At 39.0% G+C, this 14,384-nt stretch overlaps 1 protein-coding gene across 4 annotated transcripts in view; it reads left to right on the top strand.

Moving 5' to 3' along the window:
• The window catches only part of Spata6 (spermatogenesis associated 6), a 105,664-nt gene extending 91,547 nt beyond the window's left edge, over positions 1–14,117 (top strand). For all 4 annotated transcript variants that reach the window (XM_038333652.2, XM_038333654.2, XM_038333653.2 and 1 more), the window contains 2 exons: positions 7,050–7,141; positions 13,202–14,117. In XM_038333652.2, the coding sequence (XP_038189580.1) occupies positions 7,050–7,141; positions 13,202–13,382 (273 nt within the window). In that variant the 3' untranslated portion in view covers positions 13,383–14,117. The remainder of the gene's footprint in view (positions 1–7,049; positions 7,142–13,201) is intronic.
• The last annotated feature ends 267 nt before the right edge of the window (positions 14,118–14,384 follow it).

Here is a 14,384-nt window from a genome sequence, read left to right as displayed (position 1 = left end):
CATTTGGGGGGGGGGGGGAGGCTAACTGATATGGGAGCACCCAGCCTACTGTGGACTGTGAATTCCTGCCTTGGCTTCCATCAAGGATGCATTGCAACCTGTACAGCAAATAAACTCTTTCCCCTCCAAGTTGTTTTGGTCAGTGTTTTAACACAGCAAAAGAGAAGCAACATGGGACACACACTGATACTGGAGAATTGGATTTTGCTGCAGTGGACGTGATCATGTGGCGCTTTTGCTTTGGTCTGTTTTGTGGGAGGAAGGTAGAGGATTTTGAAGAGCTGGGTTCTGAAAACAATTGAGTGGTCCAAACTTAATGAACTGATGTGGTAACTTAGAAGATTATGCTGAGAGAAATGGAGGCCTGACTTGTGATCTTTCAGAGGAAATATATTGGGCTGATTGTGTGATATTTTGACTAAGAAACTGAGGAAGTAAAATCTTTGTTTTAATGGGACAATTGATGCTAGTGAGCTGGGCCTAAAAGTTATAACCAGCTGTGTGATTTTAGAAAGAGCCTAGCATCACTGATGTCAAATCATCTAGGAACCTTTCCCCAGAGTCAGTGCACAGAACCTGTGGTCCAGAGGGGACCAAGGCTGCATATCAAGCTGACAGCTGAACTTGAGTCTCCCACCTACCGGTTTTGAAGGAAGGCATGAAGGGTCTCAGAGAGCAGCTTGACACCACTGGCAGGGTCAGTGTTCCTCCCAGAGGCCAGGAGGCCAGTAGGGAAGATGCGGCCTCAGTTGCACTGCAGACCCAGGATTGAAAGGATGCTGTCTAGCTTTTTGTTTTGTGTCTTTTTCTCTTTAATTAACTCATGATCTTGCTTTGTGAAATTATTTTTCCTAAGCTTAGTGGACCTCACGCATGCTTGGTAAACACTCTACCACCTACATTTTTACCAATACTTTTCTGAGTCTTCAGAAACAAAATACAATTCAGTGTAATTTGTAAAACATATTCTTTGAGAATACTTTCTTTAAATTATTTTTTTTCTCCAAATATGCACAGAATGGTTTCTAGAATCTCCTGGCTTTCTTTCTCTGCCCATTTGAATAGATTTTTTTTTCTTTCCTTGCATTTCTCTGTTTAATTTGGATTCTGTTCCCAGGTGTTATTTTTACTGTGTGGTTTATGGAGAAAAGCAATTTTGACTGGTAGTTTGGAGAGTTAATAGACCCCAGGTGGTTTTAGCTCCTATGGAATTTCCTGTAAACTATTTAGTTCACCACAAGGGAAGTTGAAAGCATCTGCTTTCAGTGACTGTCCTTAAGCGGATGCACTGAGCTTCTGAGACTTGTGGCATTACCAGGGGGACGCCCTGTGGTTTGCCCCTGCATGCTCTTCCATAGGTTGTAGACCAGCCTCCTTTGTTAATTAGGTCCACACTAACGGGCTGTCTGTCACTTCATTTCATTGCGCATGTTTTCTGAGGATTTTTGGTACTGCTATTTGGGTAGTTTTGCATTATTATCTTATTATTTATGTAGTTTAATCCTTTGTGCAATAGAATGAATATAAGCAAAGTGTACATGTATAAAACAGCATCCAGGTCAGTTGCAACATTATTGGTACCCACAATTATCCTGGGTAATGCCTTATGGGCCTTCTTTCCACAGATTCCACAGTATTCTAATATATGATAACATGTAGATTAGTTTGATGAGGTTTTAAACATTCAAAATTTCATAATATTATGATTTCATGTCTGGTTTCTTTAGTGGATCGTTGTGTGTGTGTATGTGTGTGTAACATGCCTGCTTTAACTTTTTCTGTGTAGATTCAGCAAATTATGTTCCACAAACAAATTCTTGAAATCTTGATTGTATGTTCTTTATAGCCACAATAACAGAAGTGAGAACTGACATTTTACAAAAGATACCACATCAGTCTACTGTATCTGTAACTTGAGGCTAATGTACACATACACAGTGTTGTGTGTATCCTTCTGTACACACACACTAATTTGAAATGTAACTAAGGACTTGAGGGGGACAAGAAATTTGGGTATTCATGTGTTGGATACAATATTACATGTACATTCATATGTATAAAGGTACATACACATGTATTTAATATGGAGAAAGGGAGAGAAAAATGAGAAAATGGGAGAGGAAAAGAGAGGGGAAGGGAGGGATCTTGGGGACAAGATACACTTGACATGAACTTCATTTGTGTCCCACATACACTTAATATACTTAAAACATAAGGGTTATTATATAAAAGAATTTAAGTACTTTTAAAATCTTGACCCTTATTTTGATTTGATCCATTTTATGAGGTCACTCTGGAATTTTCCATTTTTGATGTCTTTTTTGACACTCAAAGATTTTGAATATTGAAGCATTTTGAATTTGGATTAGGGATACTTAATTTACAGTGCTTTTTGATTCTGAATTCCTAAGGCTTTCTTATCCATTTTTTAAAAAGGTGTGAGGATAGGTGTTAAGCCAGCTCAGCATACTCATTCAGGACATAGTAAGAGTCCTAGTCTACTGTCTCTTGAAGTATGCCTTAGAAGTATTCCTTCATTTTTACTGTTTGGATGTTGAACTTTTAGATCTTTTGAGTCTGCTTCACAAGTATCTTGAAATTTTTTTAAAGTTTCAATATTAATATATTATGTTTTATATATGAGTGTTTGTCTGTGTACCAATGTGTGCTGATGCCCAGGAACTGGAGTTTCGGATAATTCTGAACCACTGTGTGTGTGTGTTGAGAACTGAACCTGGATCCTCTGGAAGAGAGTCAGTGCACTTAACAGCTAAAGCATCTCTCCAGCCCTGGATTTTTTTTCTAATTCATTTTATTATATTTTTAATTTATTTTTTAAAGCTATTTTTTTTATTTTACATGCCAAATCCAGTTCCCACTCCTTTCCTCCTCCTGCTTCCTCCCCTATCCCATCCCCCACTCCTCAGAGAGGATAAGGCTTCCTATGGGGAGTCAACAAAGTCTAGCACATTGCTTTGATGCAGGACCAAGGCCCTGCCCACTATATCTAGACTGAGCAAGGTGTCCCTCCAGAGAGAATGGATTCTAAAAAGCCAAAAAAAAAAAAAAAAAAAAAAAGCAGTAGGGATAAATCCTGGTCTCACTGCCAGTGGCACAGCAGTCTCCCCTAGCCATACACTGTCATCCACATTCAGAGGGCCTAGTTTGGTCCTACTGGTTCCCTCACTGTCAGGCCAGAGGTAGTGGGCTCCCATTAAATCAGGTGAGCTGTTTTAGTGGGTGTCCCCATCATGGTCTTGACCTCTTTCTTCATATTCTCACTCCTCCCACTCTTCGACTGGACTTCGAGAGCTCAGCCCTGTGCTCCACTCTGGATCTCTGTATCTGCTTCCATCAGTTGCTGGATGTAGGTTCTATGATGCCATTTAAGATAGTCATCAATCTGACTGCAGCATCCCTGGATTCTTCGTATTTATCATTCTGCATGTTTTTATTATGACTATTTATTTTGAAATTTAATTAATTTTGTTTATTACTAATTCTAATGTGCTACTATTAGCCCTGCCTATCAAGTTGCTTATTTCAGTGACTATATTGTTAGTTCTAAAATCTTTTATTCATCTTCATGGGCTCATTTCTGAAGTTCTTTAAATATATGTCCAGTTGTCTAACTTTCCATCAATTTTCTTGATCAGATCATATCAGTCACAATAATATAAAGGCTTGTTTCCTAAAATTCAGTATTTTGAATGTGTTTGTATTTGCAACTTTGTTTTTTTGACTTTTATTTTTGTTATTGTTAGGTTAAGTTCTGTATGTTTAAAATGCTTTTGACTTTCTACATGGAGAACAAGTTTTTTTTTCCTCTCCCAGGCAGGTGGCATTTAGAGCTAATAACTTTGATCCAAAAGGAGAGACCTAGTACAGGCTCCACTGAGTTTAATAAATCCCAGCTCATCTTTCCTCGGAGTCCTGATCAATCCCAGTCAGCTCTCACTTACGGCATTGGCCCCCACTTCAAGTACAGCCTTCAGGCCTTTACCAATAAACAGAGGGAGGCATTTCTTTCCTGTTTGTCAGACGTGGTGAACTGACCTTTGACCATTTGAGAGAAATATATACCCAGAGGATACTTGACTTCGGAGAACAGACGGCTTCATTCTGTACATTTCCACATCAGGACGCTATTTACGTGGCATTGTTTCAGCCAGGGTCGCCCTGCAGTTGTGACGGTGGGCCACAGAGAGTATTTTGTCTGGTGATGTCATAACTATTTTAGTTTAATTATACACACTATTAATGATGCATTTCTCAAGATAATACTAAGTGACACACGACTATATTTGAGTTCCCCTGTCTCTGTTTATTGTGACACCTTTTGCATGGCTACTTTAATACTTTCCATCTTCTCTATTCTGCAGCTACTCTGACTGAAGCCATTCTGGCTGCTCTCAGAACTCAGGTGTCTGTGGGAGCATGCTCACCATCCTTTTCAGGACTCCCGTGCCCATCTGCTTTCTATCAATCTCTCTGGTTAATGTTTCTTTTAGGTACCATGATTGTAGGGCAGGGTATCTTTGCTCTTTAGACATGTTGGGGTTAGCCCATTTGTCACCAGCCTGCCCAGCTTCAGAAGTCAGCAAATACATTCACATTGTATGTGCGAGGACTTTCTACGCTTCCATTTTGATTCTTTATGCTTGTGGGATGAATAAAACATTCTGCTTATTTTTCCCATCTGTAGAAATTAGTCTCTGCTTCCATAGCCAGGGCTGGATTTTTATCTTAGCTAACCAGTGTCTGCAGTCTATAAACAGCTTCAGTGGGGACACTGAGTGTCAGCAGTACTTTCAGGGATGTGTTTCTGGCGTCTGTGGCGCCCTTGACCTGGTAGATGATCCCTGTCTCTAAACACTTTTAGACTGTGGGAAACTGCCCTCTGGATTCCAGATGTTTCGGCTAAGATTAATCCCGGATGTCCCAGGAAACTTTGTGAGTCAATACATGCCATGGTTTGGAAAATGGTTGGATTTATAAGATGTTACAGAATTTAAATTTTATCTTGTACTCTTTCACAGTCATGAAAAGCCTCTGTGGTTTCTCTGTGCCTAGTCCTGACCTTCCTTCAATCATCAGCTGTGGTTCGCAGCCTCTAGTCCGTGCACCAGTCTTCCAATGCTTAATGAAAAATAGTGCTATACTCGGAGTCCATTTTCGAAAGGATTGCCTCTTTGATAGCTGAACATCTGTAGTCTTTATTAGGTTTGCTCCTAATACCCTAAAAAGTATGTTTTTTCAGCCTTCCTAATTTGCAATAAATCATCCCATCCAGCCTCAAAATAATTTCTGCTTGTTTTTATGAGGGAGTTTGTGTTGCTGTGTTTGCTTTCTATTGTTGCCACATATTATCATAACTTCATTGGCTCAAATTGGTCATCTTATATTTTGTGGATTAGAGGTCTGGCAAAGGGCCATACCCAGCTAAATTCTAAGTAACTCTTCTATGCTTGTCTCCCTTCCCCATCTCAGTCATAGGCGCTCTATCTGTCAATGATCCTTCTGGGCTCTCTTTCTTTAGATTCATCTGGCTGTGTGTATATTCATGCATGACTATTTCAGGCGAGAACTATGTGGTAATGGGGTCTGTTTGGTTTCTGGGGTCATAATTTCCCATTGTGCCATCTTTGATCCAGATGGGCAGTGTTCTTTTTTAGTGGTGCCAGTGATGTGCTCTTACACTCCTTAAGACAACCCTCCCACTCATTTCTTCACTTGTTAGTCTTTCTCACTTGGTTGAATGCCCATCAAGAAAAAACCCAATGGAAAATTTGGAAATAAATGATTAAATACTTATCATTTTGGTATTAACTAAAAGAAAACTATTTTAATAACCAATAAAAATCTTAAAGAGAAGAGAAAGGGCCAATAGAAATACATGGAATTATTCATAATGGTAAGGCCTAACAGTCTTGACAGCTAAAATTGTATGTACATCTTCCAAAATGTTTTAACTTGTTTATTATTCACAGACATTTTGACAATGAATGTCTTTTGCAGTATCACACCACCAGCAAATTTTAAAAACGTATATTTTCTTCACAGTCTGTGTTGATATGTTTTCTTACCTGAAGTAGATGGGCCCATATTCTACTAATGCTATTCCCTGTGTGTTTCTGTTACCTACTCTCTTCACCTGTGTTTGTGCTGATTAAGGAGTGAGCAGTGATGGACAATACTTAAGACATTACAGAAAACACATGCCAACTTACTAAGACAATGCAGCTTGAAAAACTAGCTCAGATGACCCGGTTTCTAATTCCCCTGTGTGTATCTAGTACAAGTTAAAAATGGGAGCTTTGGCTATGTATGTTTATGTCAATTGACGCACATTTCTGTTTTTTTCTTTTGTGTTTTTTTTGTCTTATTATCAGTAAATCATTTTCTTTGTAGGTCGTGAGTGCACCCTTGCATCTGTGTCATTTTTGAAAGCGTTAGTGCTTATTTCTCAGAAGGCAAGAATAATCTTTTTTAAGTTCATGTAATATATTTATGATATATTTATTTATTTTTATAAATATTTATGTAAATTTATTAGTTTACCTATCTTGATACACCCACTACTATTTATTCCTTTTTCATAAAATATTTACTGAATATCTAGTCTTTGCTAACCAGTACTAACCAAATTATAACAAAAATAATGTGCTCTTTTGAAAATATATATGAAAGTAATATTATACAGATTGAGCAGGATATATTTAGGAATATTTATGCCTATACATATATGCATGTAGCAATAATTAATGAAAAGGGGGCATTAATTTGAAAGAGAGCAAGGTGAGGTTTGTGGGAGGACCTGGGAGGGGGAAAGGGAAATGATATAATTCCCAAGTAGGAGAAATGTTTTTAAAATGTTATTGAGAGCAAACGCATCCTTGACAGTTTGTTTCTGTCCTCAGAATCTAAGCACTCGACTCTTGATTCAGTCTCTTACAGTGAGGACGGAAAGGCACCTTTCCCACAGCATCCTAACTACCGTATTGAAAGCAATGAGAAAATTAGTTACTGGAAATCTTTTCATTTTTCAGGATGAGAGAGACCCAGAGAAAGATGAAGAACTGGAACTGAAACGAGGTCTTCTATATAGAGACTCTGCCTATGACAGTGACCCTGAATATAGGTATGGACTTGCTTCTGTATGCAGAGATCTTTCACATAGACAGCATAAAAATGGCACATTTATCTTTTTTTCTAGATTTTAATCTTAATTTCATTCTTCTAACTATAGGCATGTGTGTCTGTATTTGGATATGTGTGTGTGAGTGCAGACGCCTGTGGAGCTTGGAGACAAGGGATCTCCCTGGAGCTGGAGTTACAGAGGCTGTGGTGTGCGCCACTGTTGGTGCTGAGATTAAACTTGAGTCCTCGGAGAGAGGAGTGGCTCTCTTAACCACCGAGTCATCTCTCCAGCCCAGTTACATTTTTTTTTTTTTGTTAACTGAAGCTTTTTGATAAAAAACACAAAAACAAAAAACAAACATAAGCCAGGCAGTGGTGGCACATGCTTTTAACCCCAGCTCTCGGGAGGCAGAGGCAGAGCCTGGTGGATCTTTGTGAGTTCAAGGCCAACCTGGTCTACAAGAGCTAGTTCCAGGACAGCTAGGACTGTAACACAGAGAAACGCTGTCTCAAAAAAACCAAAAACAAACACACACACACACACACACACACACACACACACACACCCAGGAGATAAGGGATACTTAGCAATGCGCTTGTGGAGCAAGCATGAGGACCTGAGCTCCCACGTCCCAGCACCCTTGCTGGGGGTGGAGAACAGAAACAGTCATGCGGTTGTGTTTGTTTACCCAGCAGTCTGGAAGCAGAGACAGGGGTTCCCTGGGGCTTATTGACCAGGGAGTGTGGCTGAATTGGCGAACTCCAGATTGTGTGAGACCCTGTCTCAAAAAATAATGTGTAAACTAACTGAGAAAGACAGCAGACATTGACTTCCTCCTCTATGTACACAGGCACGTGTGTGTGCATGTATGTGCGCCCCCCACATAAACAGCCAGTTCACAATGATGTTTCCTCCTGTTTAGTATTTATTTGACTGCCCAGCAAATCCATATATTTTATGATATATTTATTCTAAACTTTCTAAAGTTTACTAAAGTACTTTCCATAATTAGATAAGTAAATCTTTTCAAACTAACTTAAGAAAAATATCTGTTCTTCTAAAATTTCAGGGTTATTAATAAAAATATTTTTGAAAGCTTATGCTAGCAGATTTCATTTGAAAGTTCTATTCCAATGGCCATGAGATGTAGAATTAAAGATTGTGCTGTACCATGGAGTACTGTATTAGTTTTTCATCAAGAAATTTCTTAGAGACTTATATAGATGCTCCATGAAGTGGAATTTATTTTTTTTCTAGCAGAGTTTGCACGGAAATAGTACCTTGGCTGGAACCTCTATGACCATGTGAGGGCCTAGCATGAGTATGAGGCTCTGTCTCCCAGTCGGGAGGCAGCCTGGGCCTCTTACGAGAGTGGGTTGAATATTGTAGATGGATTGTCAAAAGAAACCGTGAAAAAAGAAAGAGGTTCAGAGAGCACACAATTCATGTTTTTTCTCTTCTTTGTTGCTCTTTCTTAAAAAGTCTCTTCCCTAGATTGCTAACCAACTAGCGTTTTGTGAACTTGTTACTCACTAGAGTCACCCAAGAGGAGGGAGGAGGGAACCTCAACTGAGAAAATGCGTCTGTAAGATTAGCCTGTGGGCAAGCCTGAAGAATGTTTTCTTAATTAGTGACTGATGAGGGAGCAGCCAGCACACCCTTTGTGTGAGGTGCAGTTCCTGGGTTGATGGTCCTGGTGTGTATGAAAAAAAAAGTCTGAGCAAGCTATAGGGAGCAAGCCAGTAAACGGCACTCCTCCATAGCCTCTGCTTCAGCTTCTGCCTCCAGGTTCCTTCCCTGTTTGAGTTTCTGCCCTGACTTCCTTCACTCATGGACTGTTGCTGGAAGTGTAAAATGGAATAAACCCTTTCCTTTGTAGTGAATTTCAGTTATGGTCATTATCACAGCAATAGAAACCCTAACTACAAGTTTTGGGGGGGGGGTAAATCAATATAAGAGATCAGTTTGACACTGGAAAGGGTCCGATCTTTGAAGTTTTTAAAATAAATAATCATTGCCCGTATTGTTTCTTTGAAATACAGATTTCCACCTGATAACTCCACAGGTTGTGGTTTCTACATGGAGATGAAACCCAAAATGTGCATTAATAAATGCCCTGGATGGTTGTAATACAGGGAGTGAGAAGACAACACTTTGACAAGCACTGCTCTTGACTTGAGGTTCACCACTATGATTCTTTTCCTTATTCATCAGTGTCAATGATTAACACTGTGTTAATCCACTGTTGTGCTAACCCTTGGAAGCTTTAAATAAGAGACTTGAGCAGCTACTGAAAGGCTCTGTGCTCATTTTTGGTGTCCTTTTTACAGTACTCAGCCTTTATGTACATCCTTGGAGCAATAGGATGGGATGGGCAGGCCTTCAGAATTAGTAAGGGATGGTTTTGAACATTTTGCCCTGGAGGCTTCTTGTCAAGTGATCGGGGGTTTTAATTTTATTTCCAATTCATGTGCTTCCTATTAAGTGGGACTGAGAGGCAGGTACCTTCTCACGGCAAGTCATGAAAGCTTTTCTTGTTGGAAAGGCATTTCTGTGAATCCTTCCCTCAGGAAGGAAAAGTAAGTGACTCATAAGTACGCTCACATGCACAGATTTCTAGCTAGTGCTTGAAAGGATTGCAACATAGCATCTCTTCCTCCGAGGTGTGTTGACTGTGTTTAAGAGAACTATGCCTTTGAGTGCCATCCAAAATGTGGTTCATATTAGTAGCATTATCCTCTTCTGTATAGGGAGCCAGAGTCTCAAGGTCCCACCTTGAGGTGTATTCTACTGGGAACTTGGTGAGTGCCTCAGTAGCCTGAATTACAGTGATGACTCCTATTAAAGTGTGAGAAGCATTTCCAAATCTTATCAGTACATGCAATGATTTGTAAGACTCACCTTTAAGGTGGCTTCTTTTATTATTTTATTAATGAAAAATAGCTGGGAGTCACATATTAGGGTAAAATCTGATAGATCCACAGAGCAACAGAAAAATGATCAACATTCTCTACTTTCCATGCATTCCTGTTGAAAGGGCAGCACATCTCCTTTGGCCCCTCCTTCTTATTCTTGTGTGTTCATCGATCTCCTCTGAGTCCACCAGAAAACTCTATTGGCCCCTCCAGCCATCTGAATGTGGACCCTGCCCTCTGAACCTAGACCAGACTCCCTTGGCGGTCTTGTAGCAACAACACAAACAAATCTCCTGCAGCATACCTTTGCATAGTATCGTTAAAGCAGTGTTATCAGACCATAATATAAGCTCTCTCTGTTATCTGTTCTAACACCCAAGACAGAATCTTTTCTCCATCCATCCATCCATCCATCCATCCAACTAGTCAGTCAGCCAGCCTCTGGAGCATCATATACCACATGCTCAAAACTTTTCTGCCTGTTTATTTGTGGAGGGTTTTGCTTGATAGAAACCATTATTGAGTTTTATGACAAGGAACTTCTATCTTACTATCTAAAATACATATAATCATATAAACTCTAATATTACAACTTCAAAGTGGCTAAGCATACTAGCATCTTAAAATCTTTCTCAATTATGGTTTGTTCCATTATGTTTTATTACTTATATAATATATTTCTTTTCTGTTCTTGTGATAAACAACACAATCAGGGTAACTTATAGAAGAAAGAATTTATTTGGGCTTATGGTCCCAGAGGGATGAGTCATCATGGTTGGGAAGCATGGCAGCAATAGGTGGGCATGGCAGCCAGAGCAGGAAATGAGTACTGACATCCTCAAGCATGACACAGGTAGAGAGGGCAGACTGGACGTAGCCAGACAGCACTCTCAAAACTCACCCTGGGTGGCATACTTCCTCCAGTCAGCCTGCACCATCCAAATCCAGCACAACCAGCTGGGGACCAAGTATTCAGGGTTGTATGGTGGACACTTCTCATTCAAACCACATGCTCCTTAAAATTACTATCGTTTGTTTAATGTATCCATCTTCAGAGCTCCATCTTATATAAATGTATTATATGTGTATGTGTGTATATAATTATTATGTTTATTTTATCTGAAGGCTGTTCATGAGAAACCAGTCATTAGCTACTCGCCTGACCTTCATTTGAACTGCCAATACACACACACACACACACACACAACCTTCCAGGCCTCAAATGGTTTGCCTCCTTTTTCTAAATTAATCACCATTAATCTCTTTTTGTTTCCTAATCCATTCTAACTTACCTAAGATATTCCTCCTATATGTATATATTATAGACTTTAATAAAACATGTATATAAATTTATACTTTATACATTAATAGAATTTGAAACTGATTGGTTCTCTTAGATTACCTCTGTTCTAATTTTGTCTTTTTTCTGCATAGCAATGTCACAGTTCAATAAAGAGCTGTCTATTCAAGTAAATAGTCATAAGTTTTTGGAAATATTGCTACATTTAAAACTATAACATTATTCCTGCTTTAAAGCTAGCTGATAAAATATTTTGTGACATGTAACAGGAATTTATTAAATGATTTATGAACAAGTGCTGAAAATATTGTTAAAAAGAAGTGAAATTGGTTTAGAAAGTCCATTTTTATTTTATGAATTTTTAGTGCCATACCTACATTTGAAACTTAGTAATACACAACAATTAAAAACAATCTATCTCTTCACAATTTATTAGAGATTCCAGAATTCCTGAAAATAAACAATACTGTGTTTAGGATTCTGATGTTTGTATTTGTACCTGTCTATAGACTTTATATTAGGACTCATTGTGCTCAGATCTGTATTTTACAATTTAGACTTTTTACTGTTCCTCTGTTGTAAATTTTTGGGAATTTCATACATACATACAATGTTGAACAAATCCACTCTCATTTCCTTCCCTTCCTTCCCATTCCCTAGTCCCATCACCACTTTTCCTTCCCAACATTAGGTACTTTGTTTTATAAATCCACCAAGTAATTAATTTGTGTGTTCGGGGTGTGGGGTTTCTACTGCAGCATTTTTAGCCTTTGGGGGCATACCCTGAAGACAGCCTACTTTCCCTCTCCAGCATTCAGAAACTGCCAGTAGGTCTGCAGCTATGGGTGGGACTCCATGAGGACCCTCATCCATGCTGGAATTTTGGCTGTCCTGATCCTAGTACAAGACTCTTGCAGGCAGTAATAGCTGCTGTGAGTTCCTGCATGTAATGGCCCTGTCGTGTGTGGCAAATTCTGTTTCACTGTAGCTGTTCGCCTACTACCTCTGGATCTTATAATCTGCTGCTGCTTCTTCAGTGATCCCTGAACCCGAGGAGGAAGTGTGAGACAGATGTGCTATTTAGAGCTAAGCATGCCACAGTCTCTTATTTTCTAGGTGTTGACCAGTTATGGAGGTCTGTATTCATCTCCATCTCCTGCAATAAGTGAACCATCAAAGATCAAGTTTCTCTAGTCAGCTGATGTAGATTTGCTGATATCCTAAGTCTTACTATCTTGTTATGTGGGCATCCAAGAGCAAAGGCCTAGGTTGTTCTGGGTGCCTCCGGAGCCTTTGTAACCAATAACTTGTAGGGAGATGCTTGGCACTGAAATTTTCATTTAACAATTCATGCAATCTACTTCTCTTTAAACTCATATATATATATATATATATATGTATATATATATATACACACACACACAAATAATATAATACTTATATATAAATACATATTTTTATAAGTGGGGTGGGTTTCTTGACCCAATTTTCTATCTCCAAGTCACTGGGATTACAGCCATGAACCACTAGGCCTAGTTTCACTATGTATTAATTTCTACATCTACCTACTTCTAAGTGTTGTGAGCTTGCTGATAAGTATATAAAAAGTACTTAACTCAGTGTATTGTAATCACTTCTTTGTTCCCGGTAAGTACTGTACCATGTACTTTATTTATATTCTCTTGAATTACATAAACAATTATATGAAAATATATGAAAATAACAGTCCTAAGAGTATCACACATCCCTAAAGTACTCAGTAAATATTTGTACTCACCATAGTACCTGGAACTTAATTCCACCGTTGTTCTAACCTTTTTTTTCAAAAACAATCTTTTCTCATAGCTGCTATCAGCGGCCACATGGTTCTCTCCATTTGGATGATGGTGAATACTGGCCCAACAGATCAGCCTCTTTTAAGGGGAAATCTCACCGACCCGCCTTTGAGAACAGCATGGACAAGATGTACAGGAACTTATACAAAAAGGCCTGTAGTTCTGCTTCTCACACACAGGAAAGCTTCTGAGACCATCCACCATAAACTGTATGAGTTTCCGTGTCAACCTCTCAATGAAAGCGTTTAATGTGATCTGGATTTGCATGCCTTTCTTTAAAACAGATGTCCACTGAGTAGCAGGTAGACTTGACCCCAGCGTATTCCTTCAAATGGTAAATTATCACAGTCTCGCCTTTATTAGAGAAGAATATGCTGTTTCCAGCCAAAGTTACAGCTCCAGTTTGTGACAAGGCTGTCCTGTCAACTTGTGCTCCTGTCATTGCTGACAAACTGAAGAGTAGATTCTCTCTAGAATGTTCTTCCATTTTTATTGCCTTTTAACTTTCTTTTCACCTACTTGGCTGGTTATCTTATCTGGGCAAGATTTAATTAATATCAGCTCCCTGTTATCAGTAACGAGCAAAAAGATGTTCTCTGCAAAAATGAATATTGAAAATTTGAACCTGTTTTAATCAATATTATCTACTTTTTTCCCCTTTAGAAGAGGCTATTGTATTTCTTAGGTCTGAAAAAACTAGCTTTCTTTGTAAAACTTACACACGCATTCACTTCTTCTCTGGAGGACCAGCTGAGTTATCCGAATGTCTAACAGCTAGATTAGTTTACTAGAAGAGACCATGGATGATTCCAAATGTAGCTAATATTTTAGTGTTGAATTATTTGCAGAATAAATAAAGCATCCTGTGTTGGTAAGCATGTAGAACCTCCAAATAAACAAAATAAAATAACTATATTGTGATTTTACCTCTGGTATTGTCATAGGCATCACATCACCCAGGCAACTAGCATTCACACGTTAGAGGGACCATCATGGGATTAAAATAACTCAGCAGGTGTTTTTCAGTAGACACTCATAAACCTAGCGGTGGACTGATAAAATGTGTGTCTCCCCCCCCCCACAAACCCATGCAGCCAGTGATGCTTTGAAAGTGTAAAGAAATTGATTGCCATCTACCAGCGAGAAGGGGCGGTAAGGTGGCACCAAGAGGAGAAGCTGCTGGAAGCTTGAGG

The sequence above is a fragment of the Arvicola amphibius genome, chromosome 6 (genome assembly GCF_903992535.2).
Source record: "Arvicola amphibius chromosome 6, mArvAmp1.2, whole genome shotgun sequence".
Taxonomy (NCBI): Eukaryota; Metazoa; Chordata; class Mammalia; order Rodentia; family Cricetidae; genus Arvicola; species Arvicola amphibius.
This window is presented reverse-complemented; position numbering and strand designations above follow the sequence as displayed.